This window comes from Grampus griseus (assembly GCF_964374135.1).
Source record: "Grampus griseus genome assembly, chromosome: 2".
In the NCBI taxonomy this organism is placed as follows: Eukaryota; Metazoa; Chordata; class Mammalia; order Artiodactyla; family Delphinidae; genus Grampus; species Grampus griseus.
The window spans coordinates 145,431,472-145,458,782 of NC_139018.1; the positions used below are offsets into that span (position 1 = coordinate 145,431,472).

The following is a 27,311-nucleotide window of genomic DNA, read 5'->3' on the forward strand; positions in this document are numbered from 1 at the left end:
AGACGCGCCCCGCCCAACTACAGCCGCTAGCCGAAGGTTCCGCGGCAAACAGGTTCCGGATCCACCCCCAGCCACAGCCAATGGCAGCCCGAGAACTTTCACCAAGGGGTGCGGGGGGCGGCCGAAGGGGGCGGGGCAGGAAACCGAAAATCGTCATTGGTCAGCTCGATGAACTTTCTCCAAACTTTTTGTTTTATATTTCTGAGGGGCCCACAGGAGGTGTCGCGTCCTCCTTTTAAGTTTCTGCTTTAGATGCACTCGGTGACTTCAATACGTTGTGTAGTAAAAGAGAGGACCCGCTCCCAACACCCACGGGAACGCAGCACCACTTGTCACGTCCCCTAGCCTCGTCTGCCCCGCCCCCAGGATCTCGCCCCGCCCCCTAGTGTTGTCTGCCCCGCCCCTTCGGGCTCTTGTCCCGCCCCCCACCGCGCCTTCGCCCTTCCGACGCATGTGTACGTCGGGAATTAGCTAACGCTTTCCAAGATGGCGCGTGTGCTGAAGGCGGTAATTGCGAGCGCCGTAGGTGAATACTCTCCGGGCTCGGGGCTGTCCGAGGGTGGGGTGTGCGGGACGGGACGCCAGGGCCAGAGGAGGCCGCTCCGTGGCCAGCGCTCCTGGGTCTGCTGCGCTCTGCCCTCGAGATGCGTTCCTTGGCCGCTGTCAGCACCTTTAGACAGAGAGAGCCAGCCTTCCAGGCACGACTGGGTTAGCGTGGGGTTTTCCTTGTGTGTTTGCGTGTCACAGTCACCACTTCTCTGAGTGGCCGCGGAGGCGAGGGCACCCGGCTAAGGGGCAGCAAGGCTGGACCAGAAGTAAATGCAGTAAATGGCAGAGGGACAGTGAGGTTGTGTTTACCGCACCCCGTGAGAGACGGGGGAGAAACCAGAGGAAGGACAAGCCTTGTGAAAACGCAGGCTGAACTCTGGGCTCGGCCAGCATCCTGCTGAGAACTCGAAGGTCAGTTGTGTAAAGAATACGGAAGGAGCGTTTTTTCCCACATGGCCTAAGATATTTCTTATTTTGTATAAAATCAGGGAAGAAAGCAGTAGACTGATTGGAAGGTTCCTTGAGTTTTCTACACCACCATTAAAAAAAGTAGCCTCAAGTTTTCTGTCACCCCAGTCCATCTACTTTCTCCTCTTTCTCTTTTTCTTTTCTTCATCCTTCATCAGAGGGGCAACTATTTCCCTTAATCTGAAATTCCCTGTTAGGAAAGAAGTGCCGAGTGGTGACGTCTCTGAGTTACTCCTGAACGTCCGTGACAAATCCTTCAGCTGAGCACCTTAAGAAAGTGTTTAAGGGGATGAACTTTCAATAATGTTAGGTTTCTCTCCTAGAAAGTGCTGTATGTTCCACCTATTCAAACTGACAGTTCAAGTCATCTTTCGAAGTCCCGTCTCAAACTGAACATGTTCTTTATCAATCTCTGTAGTCTTTCTTACCAGGCACAAAATGTCTTATGCATCTATCATTGCAAGTCACCAGGGCTAAGTGATGAGAACCACGCAAAATGTGCCGTAATGGTTGTAGCTGTCTCAGCTGTGGATCCGTTTAAAGAGGTGATATGTATACAGGAAAAAATATAACAATAGGCTGAGCACAACTTATTAAAAATTAATCTCTAATTAATAGGTGATACTCAAGGTTTGATAATAACATGCCCTCCTGGCCCCTCTTTCCTCTCCTTGGTAAAATACAAGGCAGCATCTGAGCTCACATACCGTTGCAATAGCCCTTTTCAAAAGAACTCATAAAACAGTCATCTCATCTCTTAGAAAGCTGTCTCTTAGAAAATAGACATTGCTCATAGAACATACACTGAAGATATTAAAAACTGAGAACCAAAGAATGGTAAAGAATGTCAGAGGGATGAGAAAATTAAATATCATGGTTGCACAACATCAACTTTGTTGTCAGACAGACCTAGGCTTAAGGCCCAGCTTTGCCACTCAGTGTGACCTGCAAGGAAATTAATCAGGTCTATTTTTTTTTCTCTAAGTGGGGAAAATCTGAAGTACTCACTGAACTTTTACTATTCTCTCTAATTTATGGCCATTGAGACTAATAGGCAGAGCTGGGTCACCCCATGATACACTCCTGCTTCAGAATTTGTGATCACAGTTTGTATAGGCAAGATTGTGTGGTAGCATTGTTGCGTAAAAGTAATGACAAAATTAACCTGTGCGTCTTTATTGGGAGAGGTCAGATCAGCGAGGTGTTATGCCATGGGATCTGTCCTACACCGATGAAAGATCCCAGCAGTATGGAGAATGCCTAGAGACTGGGCCATATCTGCATTGGGGGTAATAGGTTCTATAAGATATTAAAAAGAGTTTCCAAGATGAAACAGCAGTCATGAGCAGTGTGGGCGAATTAGAGGGTTACTAAAGCAACTGATTTCAACTTGGAAAAATTGTAAATCAGTATTCCTGTATCAAAAAGTGAAAAGAATACTATGCTTATAATAGCTTCCAGCAGCATTATTCCATGAGGATGTCAGTAGTCACTAAATATTGAAATTCTGTCAACAGTGTGCTAAAATCAGAGCCCACAAGAGTAGATTTTCAAGAGTGAAAGAAGAGTAATCTCCTTGTCATAAAAAGTAGTAAGTTATGGATTGATGAAATGAAACAGTGACTACAGGAGCACTATGTGTGCCAAAACATTCTCCAAATACAAACAATTCTTTAGTTATTAAATAAGAGTTTGAACGTAAGAGCAGTACTGTGTATAGGGTAGGTGCACAATCAACTTTTTCCTTTAAAAACATAAAATGCCTTAGAAGTCAGAGATGCTTACATTTATAAGCAAGTTATTGATGTAACCTTTTTAAAAGTGACAGTAATGATAATCCTTGGAACTTATAATGTACTTTGTGCCGGGCACTTTTCTAAACCTTTTGTATGTAATATTCGTTTTAGTCTCATGACAATATTATGAGGTAGGTATTATCTTCCTATATGAGAAACAGAGGCACAGAGAGGGTAAGTAACTAGCCCAAGGTACACACCAATGGTAGCGTCAAGATCTGAACCACAGCAGTCTAGCACAAGAGCCCACATTCTTAACCATAAAGCATGCTACCTCTTATACTTACACACAAAACCTGAAGGTGAACATATAAATAATAATTTGAATATTAGAGAAGAGGCATTTTTACATGTGTATTTTTAGAAATACTTTTATTCAGTAGTTGTTGGGGGGAAATTAAGGGGAAGGGAATATAACTTCCAAGTCATATATTTATTGCAAGAACTGAATACTAATAAAGATGCATGTTTCTTTTGTAACTTTTATGCACATCTTTGCATAAAGGAAAAGCAAAATGAAAATAGTGTATTCCAAAGGCTGGCTTTGATCTATCCTATTTTAGAGGCTTGAACCTTAGATGACTCCACTTTTTATTTCATTGTGGTTGAATATATCTAACTTAAAATTTACAGTTTTAACCATATTTAGGTATGCAGGTCAGTGGCATTAAGTACCTTCATATTGTGCAAGCATCATCATCTCCAGAACTTTTTCATCATTCCAGGTTGAACCTCTCTGTACCCATTCAACAATAACTCTCCCATTATCCCAAACCCTAGCCCCTGGTAACCACTATTCTACTTTCTCTCTCAGAGTGTGACTACCCTAGGTGCCTGTTATAGGTGGAATGTGTATACAATTTATATACAATGTGTATCCTTTTGTGACTGGCTTGTTTCCCTTAGCTTAATGTTTTCAAGGTTCACCCATGTTGCGTTATATGTCAGAACTTCATTCCTTTTTAAGGTTGACTAATATTCCATTGTATGCGTAGACCATATTTTAGTTATCTTTTCATCTGTTGATGGATACGGGTTATTTCCACCTTTTGGCTTTTGTGAATATGCACTTAGGAAATGGGTATATAAATATCTCTTCAAATTCCTGCTTTCAGTTCTTTTGGGTATATATCCAGAGGTGGGTTGCTGGGTCAAATGGTAATTTTATGTTATGACCCCACTTTTAAGGAACATGAAACTAGCAGAAAAACAGGAGAAGCTCAGAAAAAGAAATCAGGTTAAACACACACAATTCGTTCCAGTTTGGCTTGCAAAGGATTGGCTTTGTGAAAAAAGTTAGTTTTGAAAATGTAAACTGAACCTGTTAAAGACAAGAGTGGCCAAGTTACATGACTGTGAGGATAGATCTATGATGGAGTCATATGGAAGTGGGGTAACAGAACTGTTGTCTATTTAGTAACTGCAATGAGTAAAAAATTATTCCTAATCATAGTTTTAAACAGGATGAAAATACGTGTATGGTGCCTCTGGTTGAATGCTGAAAATGAATGGGTTTCTTACCAAACTAACTTGAACGCACTTGTGATGAACGACTTTCGAAGTATGTCTGTCTCCTCAAACCAGATGTGCAAAAATTCAAACTTAAAAACTTATTACAGGGGCCTCCCTGGTGGCGCAGTGGTTAAGAATCCGCCTGCCGACGTAGGGGACATGGGTTTGAGCCCTGGTCCGGGAAGATCCCACATGCCGCGGAGCAGGTAAGCCCGTGCGCCACAACTACTGAGCCTGCGCTCTAGAGTCCGTGAGCCACAGCTACTGAAGCCCGTGCGCCTAGAGCCCATGCTCCACGACAAGAGAAGCCACCGTCATGAGAAGCCCGCGCACCCCCCACCCGCTGCAACTAGAGAAGCCCACGTGTAGCAAGGAAGACCCCATGCAGCGATAAATAAATAAATAAATTCATTAAAAAAACCCACTTATTACATGTTCTAAAATTAGATTATGTGAAGTCTGTACAACTTTGCAAATATACAAAAAACAGAATTGGACACTTCAATTGGGTAAACTTTATAGTATATAAATTATATCTCAATATAATATCTCAATATTTATGTTAAGAAAACCTCATTACAAATGATTATTCACATTCTATGACACTTTATTTACAAATTTAACATATAATTTCTTTAAACAGTAAGTACCGTTAATGTGTTTGAGTATAGACCCTTGCAGCTAAACCTTTTCTTGCTTGGAGTCGATGTCGAGAAAGCCTGGTCTGAAATAAAAACAATCTGAATGGAAAGGAATGCAATGTTATTTTTAAGTCAAGGCACTAAAAGTATTTAGCAAGAAACAATATTGAAAGAAAGTTGAAATTAGAGTTAATCTACATCCAGATTTGGTAACATATCCATTTCTTGTACATCAGATTCCTGACGTGAGTGAAAGTCAGTTGTTCATCTTTACAATCCTGTTGTTTGCTTTTTTTTAACACTCCTATTTTTAAGTATCTCATACCTTTATTCACACCTATGTATACATTGTAGTTTATTCATGGGAAGTAATCCTTTTTGGAATAGTCACGAATTGCACATTATGGAGTTCAAAGTAATGTAGTTCTATTGTACTTTCTGAGAGAAACCTAAAACTGAAAAGCTGTGGATTCCTATAGTTGGGGTGCAATCTGAAATAAAAATATCTTTTAAAAGTTGGCAAAAGTCAAAGGAGAAACTAATATTTTTAAAGTTCAGTTCACAACAAATTCTTCAGCAACACAATTTTTAAAGTATCTGTAAGGATCTATATCACTGTAACCCCTTTATTCTGTTTCTTACCCCAATTTGCTTGGTCTGTAGGATTTCACATTTCACTCATAGACTCCTCACTAACACTTTTTTTTTGTGGGTGTAAAATAATATCTAATTGTTGTTTTGATTTGCTTTTCACTAATGGCAAATGATGTTGAATATCTTATGTGCTTTTTGGCCATTTTTATATCCTTTACCCTTCATTTTATAATTTATTTTATTTATTTATTTTTGGCTGTGTTGGGTCTTCGTTGGTGTGTGCGGGCTTTCTCTAGTTGCGGTGCGCGGGCTTCTCATCGCAGTGGCTTCTCTTGTTATGGAGCACGGGCTCTAAGCCTGCGGGCTTTAGCAGTTGTGGCTCGCGGGCTCTAGAGCACAGGCTCAGTAGTTGTGGCTTAGTTGCTCCACGGCATGTGGGGTCTTCCCGGACCAGGGCTCAAACCTGTGTCCCCTGCATTGGCAGGAGGATTCTTAACCACTGGGCCACCAGCGAAGTCCCCTACCCTTCATTTTAAAGAAGTGGAATTATTGAATTCTCACCAGTATCACCATATTTATTTTGTCCTATTCCTAGAATATATGCTTTAGGGGCCAAATAAAACCAATAAAGTGATGTTTCCTTTCACAAACTAGTTTACACTTCTAGAAGTAAGATCAACTAAAATATGGCCATAAAACCTTGATTTTTACATTATATAAAGATGTTACTATCTTTCTATTTTCCTAACATACAAAGAAGATTTTGTGTTCTGTTAAAAGGAAAAAGTATCAGTCATTCTTGTAAACTGTTCCCTCCTCTCATTTCCAAATGATAAGGAAGTTATGGAGAAAGACTGTAGTGAGGCTTCTAATAGCATGAGTTGCTTGAGCTTCCTTTTCAGTGCCAGAGTTTTTGGAATGTTCCGAAAGCAAACTGGCATAGGATATAAAGCTTCACCTTCACTTGGACGTATTGTAATTTACTCCTTGACAATTGCCATATGTTCCATTGCTGGCAATAGAATGCCGGCCAGAGAACCTCCCGCTGCCCCATCTCTTGTAAAGTTATCACTGGTAAGGAGAATTCAGAAATACCCAGACTCACTGTTTGATATACTCTTAAAGTTTCACAGAGCAAACAACACTAGCGTATGTATTACTCTACAGCTCGTTGACTGTATCTCCAGTTTTTTTTTTTACTACAGGTATGTTCTGTATTGAACTTTCATTGCAAATTGCACACAGAGATGCAAGGAAGGAAGGGAAGAGCAGTCTGACTGATGGTTTCGTTGGTTGTTAGCATTTTTAAAATTCACTGCCACCATGCCCTTCAAATGGTTTCTTGGTCTCCACAGAACCCTGCATGCCACTCAACCAGCAAACAGTCCCTGTGTGTCATTAACAATAAGAATGGCTGAATTTACTGTACACCTGTTACAAATGTCTTGCACTGTAGTATATTTTTTACATCAAATATCTAATTTTCACAACAAACCAGCAAGGTAGATATTTAGTGGGTAGTACCAGTATTTTTTAAAAAGCTAAAATAAAATACAATAGAACAGAAAATATTAGAGCACATCACATCTAGTAAGGATTAGGTATTCTTTTTATAAAATTTGATTTCAGTGGTACATTTATGTATGTGTGTACTGGTTTGGAGTACACTTGAATTTCATGATGACACAATGAGTCCAAAGAACTGGAGTCACCAAGGAGAACACAAGACCAGGTGGGACAGTGCGTAGAGAAGAGACAGAGCTGGATGACCTTAGTGTTGGGTGTCAGCCCCCGCCAGCCAGCGGGCCTCTCCCAGTGGCCAGAGCAGGACAATTTGCCTGTACACGCTCCCCTTTGCCACAGTCCAAGGAACCCTGTCCCCTCCCTGTGGAGGACAGGTGTGACAATGGAGTTGGCCTTGTGACAGTCATGCTCTAAGCAGAGACAAAGGAGCATTTATTGATTCTGAAAGAGGGAGAGTCCCCACAAGGTGATAAGAGCCACTCAGGCTGTGGGCTCTTTATCTCTTGGTGAGGAAGCATTCCAGGCCCGAGGCCCATCCTCCTGCGGCTGAGGAGACTGCCTTCCCGACAAGGTATATGGTCTTAAATCAGATCAAATAGTGCCACTTTAATTTCCCTGTTATCAAAAATTTTAGTAAAGGGGAATTAATTTTATGTTAGCTGAAGCTCTGTAATACTAGGTACTATTTAAAGTGTTATTTCATTAAGAGCTAATAACCCTTTGTTTAAAATATGTATTCTTCAATTTGCTGTTTCATACTTTTTTATTAAGTGATGTAGTTTTGCAGGATTGTATTTAGACCTCGTACACGTATATAGTTTTCATTCTGGGGAGAACCTGGCTCTTAAAGTCCAGTATTTTGGGGACTGAAGAAATAGTAGTACATGGGGAGAACACATTGCAGGCTGCTTCAGTTTCCAAATGAAAGGTTTCTTCACATTAGAAGCAGTTCTGCTTCTAATCCTTCAAAATTATAAGAACAATTTAAAAAAATCGCTCAGAGGAAACTCTCATAAGTTTAAGTACCCTCTTGATCTTTGCTTGTTTTTCCCCCAATAATGAGATATTTTCCTTAGTTGGTAATCATCCAAATAAAGTACACATTAAAAGGTATTTATAGGGCTTCCCTGGTGGCACAGTGGTTGAGAGTCCGCCTGCCGATGCAGGGGACACGGGTTCGTGCCCTGGTCCAGGAAGATCCCACATGCCGCGGAGCGGCTGGGCCCGTGAGCCATGGCCGCTGAGCCTGCGCGTCCGTCCGGAGCCTGTGCTCCCCAACGGGAGGGGCCACAACAGTGAGAGGGCCCGCGTACCGCAAAAAAAAAATAAAAACAAAAAAAAGGTATTTATGGTTCTAACTTCAATGAACTTACTGCAGAACGTAAGACAGAAAATTGGTTGTAGGTAGAGAAGAAAATTGCTTGCTATCATCATTAAATGTATGTCGTTTCACTATCACATTCAAACTTACCCTTTATAAAATGCAGAGAATAGCAAATAATCCTTAATGATATGCAGCTATCCTTTAAGTGTTATTGGTAAATATAAGTTATTATGAAAAATGTCATCCTTTGTCCTGAATTTAGAAAGCTCAGAATTAGCTTTTTAATTCCAGACAGTTATTTCAGAGCAGAGTGAGTAATTCTGACATAAGTTTTTTCATTTATGTACTCTGATTTAATTTCACTAATTAAAAAGAAAAGGTTTGTAAATAATTTTTACATATATGATTATATTTTGTTTTTTCAAAAATTAATTTTAGAAGGGCATCAATTCTCAGAAGAAGGATCTCAATGCCTGCTCCATTTTTCAGGGCTTTTTCCCAGACTTCAAACTCCAGTTCCAACAGTAAGAACTTTTTCCATGTCCCTGTCGTCACATCAAGCGGCTGGTCCTGTATGGAACCTCGGTCGACTCAATCATGTCGCAGTAGCAGTGCCAGACTTGGAAAAGGCCAAGGCATTTTATAAGAATGTTCTCGGGGCCCAGGTGGGTGAGACGGTCCCTCTTCCTGAGCATGGAGTATCCGTTGTTTTTGTCAACCTGGGAAATACCAAGATGGAGCTGCTTCATCCGCTGGGAAATGACAGTCCAATTGCAGGTTTTCTGCAGAAAAACAAGGCTGGAGGAATGCATCACATCTGCATTGAGGTATTTTAATTAGTTTAATCCTTGGCATTGTAAATATCTCTTTTAAAATGTCTTTTACTTTTGAAGGCTACATATTGCCGCTGTCATCAGAAACTTCCATGAAGTTCTTTCAGGGAAATGGTAAAATTGGTTCTCTTCAAGGATGGATCTATAGATATATTCTCTTTCCCTCTAGAAAACTACAAATAATAATGAAAGTATGTTTTATTGAAGTCTGGGTTCAACTATACAAAGGCCACTGAAGTTGGCCAAAACAGATTTGCGTCTTTGCTGTAGTATTTATTGACCACATACGACCTTCCATGCAATAGGAACACGCTGCTTTCGCTGTCACAAGGCAATTAGAAGAAACAAGTGACAAGACTTTATAAAGTAAGAATTTCCATATACATGCCTATTATTATAATTATTTTCTATCTTTAAAATTCTAATAACTTGTTCCTTATTACAAAGGCAATACATTTTCAATTACTGACTGTGATTTCTCAGATCTTTTCAGTTGCATCTGCTAACAATTCCTGAAAAAAACCATGAAGTGTTAGACAAGAACATTCTCATTAGAGAGACTTTATCTGTAGATGTTCATGTTCAGATAACTGCCTTTGGAATATCAGCATTACCAATTATGCTTCAATTTAAATTATTTTGGTAGGACAAGTCTCTTGATAGAAGGAATGACATAATTCATAGTTAGGCCTCATTCCCAATCCAGGAGCGGGGGGGGTTTGGTTCCAGCATGAACCCAAGGATTTATTCAGTTTACATTGCAAATATATTTGAGAGCCTACCGCGTGTACTCCACTGAGGGCTTGGATTCAGCAGTGAGTAAGAAAGGCATGGCCGTGCCCACGGTCAGGAGGGGCAGCTGCTTACAGTGCACTGGGATAAGCAGAATTAACGTGTCTTCTTAGTTGTGCAATGAAGGAAAGATTGATTGCTCCTGGCAGGCCAAGGAGGTGGTAAGGTATCGCAGGGCATGAGTTACAATGAATGTGAAGGAATCCCCAGGTGGACAAGGGGAGGAAGGTATTCTAGGCAGAAGGAAAGCACATAGAAAGGCATCGCGTTATCATAACTACCAGCATTGTGTCCTCTGGCAGGATACGAAATACTAGACGTGCCTTATTTAATCCTCGTAGCTACCCTTGAGGGCTATATTAACCCCATTTGACAGGTGAGTAGTTAGAATAGTTAACTTGCCTGCAGTCACATATGTAGGACATGGCAAAGGTGGGGTTCAAACCCAGGTTTGTTCTGATTCCAGGATCTGCACTGTTAGCCATGGCGCCAGATTGCCTTCATTGGATTAGCTGAGATTAAAATTTCAGGTGGGGAAGCCATAAGGTAGTAGACAAAGGAGCTAAACAAGGCCTAATATTTAACCTTTATCCCTTTTTTAGGAGGTTAATTTTGGCTGCAAGTCTTTGTTTCAGTGGACTTGAGGGCTTGTCTAAGTCTCCCCAGGATGAGAAGCAGGATCCTCAGCCCTTGCATGCACTCATCTCTCTCCCACACTGTACTGTCTGTGTTCTACATCAGAGAACCCAGGCCTTCAAAGGAAGCCACTGTGAGTTAGAAGTTCAGTTAAGTAAAAAATAGTGGAAGTTGAGTAATGTAAAAGTGAATTCAAAAGTCCAGATTAAAGGGGGGAAATGAAAATGTTTGTCAGTATAAAATGAAGGTAGGTGATAGGAGGAGTTGTGAAGAGTGGTTAGTTAGCTGCTGCATTAGTGTGTCACACACCCCATCATTAGTCTCTGCTCTCTGTAAAAAATAACATGTCTTGACTGGGTAGATTTTATTTTTCTATTCTCAGTCTAAGATGAGCTGTCCCAGGCTGATGGCTGCTGTCAGTAACATACGACTTACAGGGTAGCTCCAGTCCTCACCAAAGGCAGAGAGAGAATACAGGGCAGGTATCTTCAGGGGGTGATCTCGAAACCAAACATATCACTCCTGTTCCTGTCGTTGGTTTGGTCACATGGCACACTCGACCTCAAGTGTCGTCTGTATTCAGGCACTTACATGCCTTGCTAAAACCTGGGGCCTGGTATAATTAAAAGGAGGAAATGGAAAGTGGGTACTGGAGGCCACCAGTTTATGCTAGTTGGTAATTTTTAAAAGTGGTATTGCAGGAATAGCATGACACTTTTTTCTGAATGAAGATATGCTTTAAGGTGGAGTCATTTGAGAATCATTGTCACCTGCTGTGGAAACCTGTGAAATGAAGTTGTTACCGCACGCAGGGGCTTGGTTCCCTAACTCACCAGAGAGAGCAGAATTCCTCACCGATCCTTGAACAGGAAAAACATTTTTGTTGCATGAACCTGCAGAGATTTCAGAGTTAATTATTTTACCATAGTGTAACCTAGTCTCTCCTGCTGATACAACTGAGGTCTGAAATTGTCTTCCACTGGCAGTACAAAGGTGATAGAACTCGTCAGAAAATATTTCTTTGGTCATTCCAGGTTCTGTGGCCACATAATACATTATCCCTACACTTCAGGGTGTGATGACAACTATTGTATCTTGCTGGGGATTTTGTGGGTTGGGAGTTTGGGGGAGGGTTCTGCTGGGCAGTTCTTGCTTGGGGTCTGTCCTGCGGCTGTGGTCAAACATGGAAGTGAGGCTCCGCCGGGCCGGGTGTCCCACTCACGTGCTGGTGGCTGCTGCTGGCTGGGCGCCGGGTGTGCAGCTGGACCTCCCAGCAGAGCACATGTGTGTGATCCCTGCAGCTCCACAAGCTGAGGGCGCTTCTCAGGACAGTCGGACTTCTTACCAAGCAGTGGACTTGCTGACTCCTTACCGGCCAGAGTGAATGTCCAAGAAGGCCGGATGGGACTGTGTGGCATTTCCGTCCTGGCCTCGGAAGTCCCACAGCAGCACTTCTGCTGTCTGTTGGTCATAAACAAGTCCTCGAGGCTGACCAGATGCAGGGGGAGAGGAGAAGCTGAGAGGCTATGGCCGCGTCTTACAAGTGCTACAGCCATCCATGTAGTGATGTGTTCTAAACAGAAGGAATGTGTGTGAAACTTCTAGAAGGTCTAGAACGATTTTATTTTCAAATAGCCAGAAGTGGGAACCAGGACCATTCCCTCTGCAAGAGGAGGCAACCTGTCTACCCTTTGTGAATAGAAGGAGACTCAAGAGAGGGGTACTTGAAAGGTGGAAGGTGATAAATACACGTGTGTTTGGCTTTCCCTAGAGGAAGTTTGGAGGTCATCTTGTTCCGTCTTTTTCTTGCTGACGTGCGCACCGAGCAGCCTCAGTTGTCTGGCACAGCTGTGCTGACGTGCATGTGTGCTTCTGACCTTTCGCAGGCCTCTCCCTGAGGAGAAGTTTCTGGTATCGAATAGAACTACCCCTGCTTTCGCTAAATAACTTAGACAGCAAGGTATGTCTCAGTGAAAACCTTAAAGGCCACTGAAAATATTTACTTATTCAACAAATTAGTACTGTTGTAAAAATATTTAAGTGCTTCCATGCTGGTCGGTAAATAGCTGCTGCTCTAAACCTTCTGAGTAACATCCTCCTTCCAGAAGGACCCTTCTCTGAGACCCCTCAGACATCTCCCCCCGCCACACACACACAATTCAGCAACTGAAGGCTTACTACTCAGCACAGCGGGGGTCCTCCAGGACCCTGGATAAGGTGCCTTCTGTTCTGTTTGGTTGCTGCCTTTGTTATGTTCCTGGTCGTTAAGCATTTTCAGAGTCACCGTGACTTTCACTGCATTAGGTGCCGGGATGTGTAGCTACCCAAAAAAGTCCCGGTCCTCTCAGGATTGCCCGCTGCTTCACGTTTTTATGTGTGCCCTGCACTTCCCACAGAGGATTAGAGGTGACTGGCCAAAACACAGCCTATAAGATACCAAAGGATAAACCTAAGTAACAGTGCGAGTTAGAACAAAGAGGAAAATGAATCAAGAGAAAACTCAAGGTAAGATTAGTGTACCCACTCGTTCTGTCAAATATTTCCTTCTAGTTGCCAAAACAAAAGGGAAAATAAATACTATTAAAAACAGTCGTGGCCCCTTCCCCTTCTTCTCCTCCCTTCGTGCCATCCTGGAGACTTTAGGTAGAGCAGAGCCAAACACTAGTGCACGCTGCTGGGGAGAGCGGGGGAGCCCAGAGCGGGGTGCGGGGCCACGTGAGTTGAGGGGCCCCCGCGAGCAGAGCTGCCTGCTGTGGGAAAGCTGGAGGCCGAGTAGGGTACCCACGTGTAGGGAGCTTCCAGCTCAGGGTGTCCGAGTCTGAGCAGAGGATGCTGCCAGGTTTGGGGCGTCAGAGTGAGAAGGGCAGCAGTGCTGGGGGCCAGCCCGATGCAGGGAGTGGGGTCCCAAGCATGTTGGGAGCATAGAGTGTGAGAGCCTGAGCAGAACGTGTGTGCGTGTGCATGCACGTGCAGGGGGCACCTGGCGTGGGGAGGCGGGGCCTGAGCTGTGTGTGGAGTGTGTCAATGCCAGGGGAGACGATGACTCATGGGGAGGTGAAGCCAAGCGGGCTTGCGGATGGGGTGGCCGCTATGGGCAGTCAGGGCCTGAGCAGGGTGAGGAAGGTGTACACACGTTGGGGCCACTCTGTGCAGGAGGGGGGGACCCAAGCAAGGTGGCGAGGACTTGAGTACGGGGAGTGGGGTGGGAGGCCCTGATGCAGGGGGCCAGGCCCAGCGAATGGGAGCTTAGGTGGGGTGAGGAAGCAACCAGATGGGGTAGGGGGAGGACACGTGGGGTGAAGCGAGCGTTGCTGCGGGAGGGGCAGCAACAGGGTAAGGACTGGTTAGGGGGGAGGTGTATCAGGTGAGCGGGTATAGCTCCCCAGTGTCGGCGATGGTGGTACAAATACACAAAGGATGTTAGATTATGAAAGAAAAAAACTTTAAGGTGAGAGACTAGCCAGGTAGCTTATTTCCTGCATGCTGGGAAATGTCTGTTCTCCAATGAAGAAGAGAGAAAATTCTACTTTTTGAAAAACTCCATTCTCATTTCGGCTTTACAGTAAACCCTAGGGAATTGCTAAGCTCTACAAGTGATCTGTGTATCACGGGTTCCCAGACGTGGGGCTTTTGTAGAATGATAACATTTCCAGAGAACAAAAGAAGTGGGCAGTTTGATCAGGTTTTTTAACTTTCTCTGTTATTTAATAAGGAAAAATTTTAAAAATTCTGTCTCTTGCTAACATCATTTTGGAAAAGAAAGGGCATTTTATTACCAAGAAAAAACAGAGGAGAAGAAAAAGGAGAAATCCTCTTGGAATAAAAGAGTTCTGTCAATTAAGATATTTAGTTTTTTTAATGTTTTATTATCAACTGGTGAAAATTTCAGAGCAGCATTTGGGAAACTTTCTATATAGCCACCACCAGACCACATAGCAAGTATGGAAGCTAATGTGTGCCCTTCTGCAATAATCCCCAGGACTACACAGGAACCTTCTGAACACGATACAAAGTGAGAACAGTGTTAGGTTTGCATAATTCACTTAGTTTTTTGTTTTTTGGGAAAAGACAGTTGAAACAGAAATGTTTTATTCAGACTTTTAATTTTAACTTCCATGGATTTATATCAATTTGAAGATTAAATTCATTCATTATTGGTATCAATAAGCACTATTATAATTTTATATAAAATAAAAAGCCTATATTTTTAAGATTAATCAAAATATGCACCATTAAAAGTAGCACATTATTACTTATTCATAAATTTTGGTCACTGTGAATTACATACCTTAAGGTTTTTAAAAAGATGTTATTTAGTCCAACTTCTTGTCTTTCAACAAACAAGATTGCATTGCCAGTTTCAGATGAGGCAGCTGAGGACCAAAGAGAGTATAAGATTTACCTGAAGGTTCTGAATTCTGATTGTGACAATCCAAACATTTTTTTATGTGGAGTACTGTCACTCTTAATTTCCAAATTACAGGGGAAAATCAAAATAAATTCCCAGACACAGATACAATACCCCCTGCTGCCTGTCCCCACCCTACCATACCCCCCCAAACTGATAAGAAGTTGAAATGAATAGCCCGGATATTCACCAATGACATTTAAGGTCTTACAGAGCTATATGATACACAATTGTAATTGTACAAAGGACTATAAAAGCAGATTTTTTTAGATGCGTTATTATTGACTATGTTATTTTTATTACTTAGGGGGACAGACTTAATTTCCCAAATCAAATTACTTCGCATTTTTTCTAAGCATTCTTTATACCCTTAGAGTAGATAATGCATCTACTTTCAATTCAGAAAAATTAAAACATTTTTATTTCATTCTTTTTATTATTGCCAAACAGCACATTAGGAGCACTCTTAGAAAATTGTTAATTTTATGGCAGTACTCTAAACAGAAGGATGGACATGATACAAGATCTTTAAAATCAAAGTCAATGATAGAAATAGTAACAGAAGTAGAAATAAATGCTAGTACAATGTCAATTAGGCATTTTCCCCCAAAATCTAAGTTATTAAATCTTAGAAGTATTTCTTGGACTAAGGGATACTGAAGAAGCAGTATACTAAAAATTAAGATGCAACATCAGGGGACTTCCCTGGTGGCGCAGTGGTTAAGAATTGCCTGACAATGCAGGGGACACGGGTTCGATCCCTGGTCCGGGAAGATCCCACATGCCACAGAGCAATTAAGCCCATGCACCACAACTACTGAGCCTGCTCTCTAGAGCCCACGAGCCACGACTACTGAGCCCGTGTGCTGCAACTACTGAAGCCCGTGCGTGCCTCGAGCTCATGCTCCACAACAAAAGAAGCCACCACAATGAGAAGCCCATGCACTGCAACGAAGGGTAGCCCCCGTTCGCCATAACTAGAGAAAGCCCACGCGCAGCAATGAAGACCCAATGCAGCCAAAAAAATATATGTGTATAAGATGCAATATCAGAAATGTGGATATTTATAATTGAGTAGAATGTTCTATAATGAAAATATCCATGATCATATGTAGAGTAGAAGTTATCAAAAGGGCACTGTGAAAACAGTCATGATTCTATTATGAAAAATTTCAAACATACAAGAAGTAGAAAAAAATGTAGTGAACTCCCATATTCCCATCACCCAGATTCAACAGTTTTCAAGATCTTGTCACACTTTGTTTCTTCCTTTGTTAAACTGTTTAAAAGTAATTCACAGGTCATTTTACCTTTATGTAGTTTGTGTCTCTAAAAAATAAATAACCACAATGACGTTATCATATTGATCAAAATTGACAAAAATATATCTTTTGTCACCATCATATACACAGTTATAAATCACATTTACTAGATTGATTCACGAATGTCCTTATAGTTGATGTGTTCTAATCAGGACCCAAACAAGGTCCACTTATTACAAATGTTGTTAATCTCTTTAGGTTCTTTTTTAAAAATATATTATTAACATCTTACTAGTGCAGTACATTTGTCACAATTAATGAGTCAAATCGATACATTATTAGTAACTAAAATGTATACTTCATTCAGATTTTCTTAGTTTTTACCCAGTGTCCTCCAGTGTCCTTTTTCTGTTCCAGGATCCCATCCAAGTACCACATTACGTTTAGTTATCATGTCTTTTTAGGCTCCTCGTGCCTGTGACGTTTTCTCAGACATTACTTGTTCTGGATGGCCTAGGTATGTTTGAGGATTACTGGTTGGTTTTTTTTATAGAGTGTCCCTCAGTTGAGATTTGTCTGATGTTTTTCTCATGATTAGACTAGGGTTATTGATTTTGGGGAGGAAGACCACAAAGGTAAAGCGCCATTCGCATTACATCATGTCAGGGGTACATACTGTCCACATGACTTATCACTGCTGATGTCAGCCTCGAGCTCCCGGCTGAAGAAGTGTCATCATGTTTCTCCACTGTAAAGATACGATTTTTTTTCTTTTTCTCCGTATTATAATCTTTAGGAGGAAGTCACAGTGTGAAGCCAACACTGAAGGAATGGAGAGTTATGCTCCTTGATCATTCCGTAAATTATTTGGAATTTTTCTGTATGGAAGATTTCTCTGTTTTCCCCCATTTATTTATTCAGTCATTTATTCTTCAATCACTTAGTTATTCAGTCATTTATTTTATATTAGTAATGAGCTATACACATTTATCTTATACTTTAGACTATAATCCAATACTACTTTATTTTGTTGCTCAAATTGTTCCAGCTTTGCCAGTAGGGCATTTTGGTTGACTCCTGTGTCCCTTTGACATACCCTATCTTTTTTATTTTTCCTCCCATGCTTCCTTATTTTCTGGCACTGCAAGATGCTCCAGACACATCATCTGTGTTCCCTCTGCTAATCTTGAACTGGCCATCTCCCCAAGAAGCCCTGGCTTCTTTCACTAGAGAATGGTATTAGAAACCAAGATCTGGGCTCAAGATGTGCTTGTTGCTACTGGGGTGTCATTGCTTCTAGGCCTTCTCAGCTAACAGAGCAATGACCTATGTGTGTGTATGCTGTATATATACATATATCTGTAAGCATGCCTGTATTCAACCATAACTCATAAGATGTCTGTTTGACATGCTCATGAACTCATGAGTTCATACTGATGTCTCTGACCTTAATCCATTACCACATGGACCACTCTAGCCTTCTCCCTTGCTTGTCTATAACCCCTCATTCCAATAGGGAGAAACTTGGCTCCTACCATGTGCCATCCCTTTACTTAACTGTTCAATTTCCGTATGGATATATAGTGATTGTATTAATTTCCTAGGGCTGCCGTAATAAGTTACCACAAACTTGGTGGCTTAAAACAATAGGAATTTGTCCTCAGGTTCCAGAGGCCAGAGTCTAAAATCAAGAGGAAAAAATACAGAAGGAACAAAAAAACAGAATAGAGCATAAGAGAGATGTAGAACATGGTCAAAAGTTTTAGCAGAGTATATGTGGAGTCCCAGAAAGAGAGAAGAGAGAAAATAGAACAGAAGCAATCATTGAAGGAATAGTCGACAAGGACATTACCAATCAGAGGTAAGACATCAACCCACAGATTCAAGCTCCACAACCCGGAGCAGGGCAAATACAAATGACACCACCTGAGTGCCCCACAGTCATGTTGAAAACCAAGGATAAAAAGAAAATCTTAAAAGCAGTCAGAGAAAAACAAGACAACAGAAGTTATGAAATGACACAATATGTAGTGACATTTTTTAGGTACTGAAAAGAAACTGCCAATTTAGAATTCGGTCAATAAATCCAGCCAAGATGGTATAACAGAGACCAGATTTATCCTTTAGCCTCAAAGAAAAAAATTTAGACAAAATATATGAAATAACAATTTTTGGCATTGGACATCTGGCAGCACAACACATTTCTCAGAGAAAGAAAACAACCAAGGTAACCCTACAATTTCCCAGCTTACTGGCTGGAGAGAGTGTTTCCAGGCTGCAGTGCAGGAAGGGAGGATCCAAGTGAAGTTTAGCAGCCTCCCTGCGTTGAGGAGGTGGGAGCAGAAAGGATGGGGAGGCCGTGGTGGTCTGAGTTTGCCGTATAAAGGACTGGAAAGAGATAGCTGCATGGAGAGTATTCTCCAGAGGTCAGCAATGCCTCTCAGCTCTTCATCTGAATAGTGAACAGTGCATGCGTGTGAGGATGCTGCCTGAAGCTGGGAATAGAACTCCTTGAAAGGATTAGAGGGGACAATCCTTACACAGAGGTTGAAAAAGCCATGTTCTTACCAACCATAGTGGAGAGACCTTGTAATTCATGAGACATTGGGTAGAGTATTCAGAAGAGCTTTGCATTAGTTGTGAGGAAAATTAGTCCTAGACTTTGGGCTGCTCTGATCCTTCAGTAGGTGAGTGGATAAATAAGCTGGTACATCCAGACAGTGGAATATTTTTAGCACTAAAGAGAAATGAGCTATCAAGCCATGAAAGGACATGGAGGGATCTTAAATGCATGTATTACTGAGTGAAAAAAGCCAATCTGTAAAGACTGTATATTGTATGATTCCAACTATATGGCATTCTGGAAAAGGCAAAACTATGGAGACAGTGAAAAGATCAGGGGTTGTGAGGGTGGGGAGAAATGATGACTAGGCAGAGCAGAGAGGATTTTTAGGGCCGTGAAAGTACTCTGTATGATACCAAAATAATGGATACATGTCATTATACATTTGTCCAAACCCGTAGAATGTACAACACCAATAGTGATCCCTAAGGTAGACTGTGCACTTTGGGTGATAACGCTGTGTCAGTGTAGGTTCATCAGTTGTAGCAAATGTACCATCTGGTGGGGGATGCTGATAATGATGGAGGCTGTGCATGCTCTTGGGGCAGGGACGTGTGGGAACTCTCTACTTCTCAATTCTGCTGTGAACTTAAAACTGCTCGAAAAAAGTAGTCTTTGGGACTTCCCTGGCGGTCCAGTGGTAAGGATTCTGTGCTTTCACTGCCAAGGGCATGGGTTCGATCCCTGGTCGGGGAACTAAGATCCTGCAAGCCACGCGGCATGGCCAAAAAAAAAAAAATACTCTTTTAAAAAATAACATAACCCCCTGTCACCCTAGAATTCTAACCTTGATGAAAATATCCTTTAAAAATGAAAGTGAACTGAAAACATTTTTAATTAAACAAAAATGAGAAGATTATGCCCAGCAGACCTGTGCTACAAGAAATACCAAAGAAGTTCTTCAGGATGAAGGGAAATGATACTAGGTAAAAACTCAGATCTTTAGAAGAAATGAGGGGCACCAGAAATGGTAAATATGTAGGTTAAAATAATAACTTTTTTATTACCTTAAATTATGTATGAGACAACTGACAATTGAAAATTTTTAAATGCATTGTAGGGTTTATAACATAGAAGTAAAATTTATGACAGTAGTATAAAGGATGGGAGTTGGGCAAATGGAAGTATACTATTGTAAGTTTCATATATTATACATGCAATGGTAGACTCAGATAAGATCAAAATATACATTGTAAACTCTAGAGCAATCAATAAGAAAATTAAGAGATAACTAAAATGTAATTAAGGAGATAAAATCAAACACTACGAAAATACATGTTTAAACAAGAGGTCAGGAGAGGAGGAACAAAGTATTAATGAGACAAAAAAAGTAAGATGATAGACTTCAATTTAACTATATGAGTATTACATTAAGTTTCATTGGATTAAACAGTAGTTAAAATGCAAATATTATGTATCTGGATTAATAAAACAAGACACATCTGAAAATGAAATTAAAGCAATTTCATTTACAATAGCATCAAAAAGAACAAAATAAAAAAAAAAAACAAAAAAAAACAAAATACTAAGGAATAAATTTAACAAGAGAACTGTCAAAATTGTACTCTGAAGACTATGAAACGTTGTTGAAAGAAATTAAAGAAGGCCTGAATAAATGGAAAGATATTCTGTGTTCGTGGATCAGATGACTGAGCATTGTTAAGATGTCAGTATTCCCTAAATTAATCTACGGTTTCAGTGCAGTTGCTATCAGATTCTCAGCTGGCATCTTTGCAGAAACGGACAAACTACTTGTAGAATTCACATGGAAATGCAAGGGATCCCAAATAGTCAAAGCAATCTTGAAAGAGAAAAACAAAGTTGGAGGATTCACACTTATTGATTTTAAAACTTACTACCATCAAAGGTAATCAAAATGGTGTGGTACCAGCATAAGGATAGAAACAGAGATCAACGGATTACTCTAGAATTAAGAGTCAGACATAAACCCTCATACTTGATTTGCAGTGAGGGTACCAACACCCTCCAGTGGGGGAAGAATAGTTTTTCAACAAATGGCTTTGGGACAACTGGATATCCACATGCAAAAGAATGTATTGGAACCCTTACCTCACACCATATGAAGATTCTTTTTATAGCTGGACACAACACAGTGACACTTGGATAGGTGAAAGGCAGAACTCTTTGTTACAGCTCCAAAAGAGAGAAGGCTGCCAGGTAGGGCATGTGGGGTTGTACTGGGGACAGGGTAACAGCAACTGGAGCTGTAGAAGGTAGCTGAGTGGGACAAGTGGAGGGGGGTTAGCTAGGTTTCATGGGTTCCCTGTAGATTAGCTAATATGAGTAATTCTGTGGGCTCTGGGGCATAGGGACTGTACCCAGTTGTCTGGTACCTGTCTCTGCAGCAACTAAGGTGGGCACATACTGGCCCCAGGATATGAGAGCCTGATAACGGAGGTGATTGGCATGCGGGCTTAATCAGTTGCTCCAGAATGAGAACTGACCAGCCTCTACCAGGGCCTCAAAACTGGGTTAAGACAGCATTTCAAAAAAAATCCCCCAAAGTTATATAATACCATATAAAAATTAACCAAAAATGGATCAAAGACCTAAACGTAAGAGCTAAAACTATAAAACTCAGAAAAAACCATAGGTGTACATTTTCATGACCTTGGATTAGGCAATGGTTTCTTAGATATGACACCAAAAGCTCGTGATAAACAAGAAGGTTGATAAGTTCAGCTTCATCAAAATTAAAAACCTTTGTGTAACGACAACTCGTAGAATGGGGGAGAATATTTGCAAATCATATATCTGATAAAGGACATATCCAGAATATTCAAAGAACTATTACAACTTGTCTTTATCCTTAATAACCTTTTATCTGCTTGATGTGTCAGCTACTGAGAGGTATGCATGTTTAGTTTGTTTTTTATTTTTCAAGGCAATACTGTTAGGTACATGAAGATTCAAGATTGTTTTATCATCTTGGTCGATTGTTTTTAGGTTGTATATGTTTTTACTTCTGTTAGTATGTTTCCTTTTAAGTTCTGTTTTATCTGATATTAGTGTTGCTATATCACTTTCTTGTGGTTAATATTTACCTGGTATATCTTTTATCCATCCCTTTACTCTTTTCTTGTGTGTGTGGTTTTCTTTAGGTCTATTCCTAGAAGACATTTATATTCTAAAAAGGAGCATATAGCTAAATTTTTTTTGTTGTTTAAGTATATCTCTCTCAATCAACAAATATATTTAAAAATTTTTATATTCGTATAATCTCATTTTATAATTCATAAATTTAACCTGTCTCCATTTATAATAACTACTAATGTACTTGAACTTTTTAACTTTTTTTGGTTTTTATTTCTTTTTTCCTTTTTGCCTTCTATTGAATTGAGAAACTTTTTTTTTTTAATTCTTTCTTCCTCTGCTATTTTAGAGATTACAAATTCTAGTTCGATTTGTTTAGTAGTTAGCCTTAATTCTTTTAACTTACAGAAAACTTCAAACACAAAAAATGACAGTCATATAATGAACTCTTATGTACCAAAACCCAATTTCAACAGTTATCAATTCATGGATAATCTTATTCCATATATACTCCCTCCATCACATTATCACACTTCCCTTTTCTTATGGTAATGTGAAGACATTTCTAGACGTTATGTAATTTCATCCATAAATATTTTAGTTGTGTGTATGTGTTTATTGCATTTTTTATGTATTTATACAAATCCATAATGGCACCTAAAACAAAATTAATGGTAATCCTCTAATATCATGAAATACCTAGTAGGTATTCAAATTTGTTCTTCTATAACTTTTTATAGTGTGTTTGAATTAAAATCCCAATAATGGGCACACAATTGCTGCTGGTTGGTATATCTCCTTTGAGCCTTTTTGTTGTCATTTAGTTGTGTGTGTGTGTGTGTGTGTGTGTGTGTGTGCATGTGTGTGTAAGCAGGGGTCTTGAATGATAACTTAGCTAGTTTAAAATTCTAGACTGACATAATTTTACCTCAGTACTTTGACATCACTCCCGTATCTTCTGGTCTCTGTTCCTACTAGTAAGAATTTGTTCAGTTCAACTGTAGGGAGTTGTTGTTTTTCCCTGAGAGCTCTTCAGATATTCTCTGTATCACTGATGTTATTCAGTTTCTCTATTATATGTATAGGTATTGGTTTGTCTTTATTTATCCTGCTTTATTCTCAGGTGCACTTTTAATTTGAGGACTCAAGTCTTTCTTCAGTTATGGAAAATTATCAGTTATCTATTCAAATATTGCTGTTGTCACTCCATCTGGTCTCTCTTTCTTTAGCTCAGTTTTGCTAGAATATCTGAATCTGTCTTCCATATCTTTTAATATTGCTTTAACATATTTTTATCTATCTTCACCAGTCCCTGCTATGTGCATATGCCTTCAAATGCCAGTGGAATCTTGTCCATGAACTGTCACCAAACTCTTTTGTTCAATAGGCAACACTAGAGAAGGACAAGTTATCGTCTAACCATTAAGAAGAGTCCAGATTTCCCTTCTTATAACCTAAATGTTTATTAGTAGGGGAATGATTAGGTCACCTTTCGTATTTCTATAAAGTAATTAGTTAGGACAGTATGTAGTAGGTTAAAAGTGTTGACCTATATGTACTACCATGAAAAAATTGCTAAGATATATTACATAAAAAAGCAAATACAAATAATGCATACAGAAAGCATCATGTACCCCTGTACACACATGCACACACACACAATGTATGTGTGTATGTGTGTGTGTATATATATATAAACTTTAATTGATATACATATTAGTTAGCCAGACTGCAAAGTTCAGAGCCAGCTATGAAGTTTAGAGGACACATGGTCCTCCAGAAGACCACCCTTACTCGGTATCATCTGCAAATTTAGGGTTTTCCAAAACCACCCTCATGCTCAATAACGCCCTAGAAATGCTCACAGAGCTCCCCAAAAGCTATTACGCTCATTCTTATGGTTGATTACAGAGAAATGATACAGACCAAAACAGCCAAAGGAAGAAACACAGAGGGCAGCGTCTGGGAGGGCTCTAAGTGCAAAGCTCCCATTCTCCTCAGGACACGTGACCGTTCTGGCATTGATGTGTGACAGTATGCCTTGACTATTGCCAACCAGGGAAGCTCACACAAACTGAAATGTTGAATTTTTCTTGGGGCTTTACTACTTAGGTATGGTTGATAGATTGATTGCCCACATGGTTCAACTCAGTCTTCAGATCAGCTGATACCGTGTGACCCATAGCTCCTACCTTAAATCACATGGTTTCTGGCATGGCCAGCCCCTACCCTAAGACTATGATGGCCAGCTCTACTTTAAGATCCAGATTGGTCAGCTTCTACCCTAAACAGAGACTCTCCTATCAGGTTATATAGGTTATCTCCCACAAGTCAAGGGCAAAGACACTCCTATCAAGGTTACAAAAATTATCTCCCAGAAGTCAAGGCCAGATCCCTCGTAGACAAAACCAGATTCTTTACTACTTCATACATATGTAAGGATTATAAATATATTTTAAGATTTGGAAGAGCATACATCAAACTGAGGGCAGTAGTTACCTCTGGAGCAGGAAGTATTATTAGTGGTAGTCAAGGGGTTCTTAGCTCTACCTGTATGTTTAAATTTTCATGTACTGTATAATTTTTAAATTATCTTTAAATGGAAAGACTGAATTTAGACTAACTTTGGGAAAATGGAAAAAGAAGTCAAATTCAGTAGAATGAAATTCATTATATGCAGATACAAAAAGGGAAGCTATCAGGAATCCTACTGTTCTGAGAAAGATGAGACTAGACCAGCTATTTCAAAATAGCATGAAATGACCATCATAGTCTGGGCATGACTTTGAAATAGCTATCAGGTTTAAAAAGAAACATTGTCAGGAATGTACAAGTAGAATGTACTCTGAAGAAATTATAGTTTATTTATAGTAACATTTAGTATCCTTATCAGTGGTTTGACCAGTTTTAGAATCCAGTATGTAATCCTGGGCTCTTTGAAAGTAAGATTGTATAAATATGAACATTTGTTAAATCTATATTTGGGTACATGGGTGTTATTCTCTCTGGATTTTTTTTTATTATTGTTTGTAATGCTATTAGATCATTAAACTCCAGGGTGATGTATGACTGGCTAGGAATACAGGGATTCTTACTATCCCTTTCTATCCACTTACTGGGCTCCAAGTCTAGGAGGATGATTTTCCAAGACAGAGGAGAATTACTCTTCCATCAGGTATTTAGAAACAGATTTGCTCCTTTCCTAGACTGCTAATAAGGATGAAGAAAATAGAAATGTTTTAGAAAAGACTTGCAAAATTATAAATGTTTGCATTTTTTTAGAATGGAGAAAAACATTTTGGTGACAGTTTAATAGTGATTTTCATGTATATGAAGTTCTAATCTCAAAAGTAATAACCAGACAGTTTGTCAGGTGAGAGGTTTGGAGATCAGGGAAGCACTCATATTTGCTGCGTACCTTCTATAAACTGTGCTCAAAGCTTCTTATCTGTTATTTTAATCTCTTGGCCATTTATATGGCAGGCCTCATGTCCCTCTTATAAATGAAGAACCCAAGGCTCTTAGGAAAAACAATTTATGCAGTATCGTCAACAATACTGCTAGACGAACATGCTATGAAGTGTAGCATACATTATTTAGGTTGTAAGAAATGTTTACTAATGGTGAAAGTTCTTAAGCATTGTGCTTGCTTACCTAGGAAAATTTAGCAACTTCTCCTTCTCTAGAAGTATTAAGCTTATTTCTGTGCTGGTTTAAGAATGGTTCTGCCCAAAGGCAGAGAGCTCGCAGTTTCTTCTAAGCCTTACGGTATTATAATTTGGTATTTTTATGATCTCAAATGTGTTCTTATTTATTTCCTTTTCTCAAGGTGGATAATATAAATGCAGCTGTGATGGATTTGAAAGACAAGAAGATTCGTATTCTAAGTGAAGAGGCCAAAATAGGAGCACACGGAAAACCAGTGATTTTTCTCCATCCTAAAGACTGTGGTGGAGTCCTTGTGGAACTGGAGCAAGTGTGACTTCTATTCTCAAGAAATTAAATTAATTGCCCTGAAAAAGCCTTATCAAAATGTGCTTTGGCATTGAGTTCTTCACTGCTTCCATCACTTAAAAGTTAAATCTAATCACAGAAAGAGATTTTTAAAAATTATATGTGTGTGTATATATATATATACACACACATAAAATATTTGCTAATTACTTTGGTTTTTTTCCTGATTGGGAGAAAACTTTGATTACTAAGTACTTATGGAATATTATTAAAATCATATTCATAGAAATAAATTATTCCTGTTCTAAAACGGGGTAATTGAGTACTGTGTGTGTGTGTGTGTGTGTGTGTGTGTGTAAGAATGGATGCACAGAGGACACCTGACAGCTGTGCATGGCTACATATCTGAGACAAAGTGATTTCTAAGGATGTTACAGAGAGTTTTTTAGAGCAAACTGTTTAAGGTTAAGGAGTTTTTACCTCAGAATTTTTGCTCTTCTGGAGCAGCTCAAGTTCCTTATGGGCCAGTATTTTGGGTGCTAGTGCTAGATGTATGAACAAGAAGTTCTGTGGAAGATTTGGTGCCTGATCTAGTGGATGCAATAGATAGATGAATTTTTTTTAAAATCAGTAAACATGGAAAGGGCAGGGAATTTGTAGTTATCTGTCAAGTACTAGGATACCACAGCAGGTCCTAGAAGAATATACAAAATGAATAGAAACCCACTGCCATGAAATTTATGGTCCAGTTGGGAAAACTACTTCATGAACTAAATGTACTTATAAAACAACATGAATGAGTTGAAAAGAAAAGGAAAGGGAAAGGAATATAGATCTCAGAGATTGTGCTTAGTTAGAGGCATATCAGGTTTTTGGTCGGACTCCCAAAGAGAAACAAGTATCAGATGAATTTCAGGGATCACAGATGTATGTATGGAATGCACAATGTATGGGAAAGTGGTTGGTCTTAAATTCATGGATGATTAGATGTTGAGTGATGAGTAGTGTGCGCACGTTGAGCTTGTGGTTATGGAAGACAGGTATAACATCTAGTTATACTTGTCGTTTAGAAGTTACAATAAAAAATTATAGCATTATCTGACATTCTCAATGCTTGTAGAGGTAATATTTAAGATAACTGTATCATGGGGGGACGGGGATAAAGGGACTTAAATGGTGGTTAAGTTTCAACATTCCACCTGAAGAGATAAATGCTAATACTAGTAGACTGTAATAAACGTCATATGTATATTGCAATCCCTAGAGTTACCATTGAAAATATTAAACAAAGAGATATACTCATAAATATAGATAATTCAGAATGGAATATTGAAGAATGTC

The 27,311-nt window shown here is 39.8% G+C and overlaps 1 protein-coding gene across 3 annotated transcripts; it reads left to right on the plus strand.

The window, feature by feature from the left end:
* The first annotated feature begins 445 nt into the window (after positions 1–445).
* Positions 446–26,241, plus strand: MCEE (methylmalonyl-CoA epimerase). 3 transcript variants are annotated; one of them, XM_082649544.1, is made up of 4 exons: positions 486–522; positions 4,433–4,531; positions 8,898–9,235; positions 25,846–26,241. In XM_082649544.1, exons 3-4 carry the CDS (start codon positions 8,948–8,950, stop codon positions 25,996–25,998), a joined length of 441 nt encoding a protein of 146 aa, XP_082505670.1. In that variant the 5' UTR covers positions 486–522; positions 4,433–4,531; positions 8,898–8,947; the 3' UTR covers positions 25,999–26,241. The 3 variants fall into 3 exon arrangements, with proteins under 3 accessions (XP_082505668.1, XP_082505670.1, XP_082505669.1); XM_082649543.1 differs by having other exon boundaries at positions 491–526; XM_082649542.1 differs by lacking the exon at positions 4,433–4,531 and having other exon boundaries at positions 446–526.
* The last annotated feature ends 1,070 nt before the right edge of the window (positions 26,242–27,311 follow it).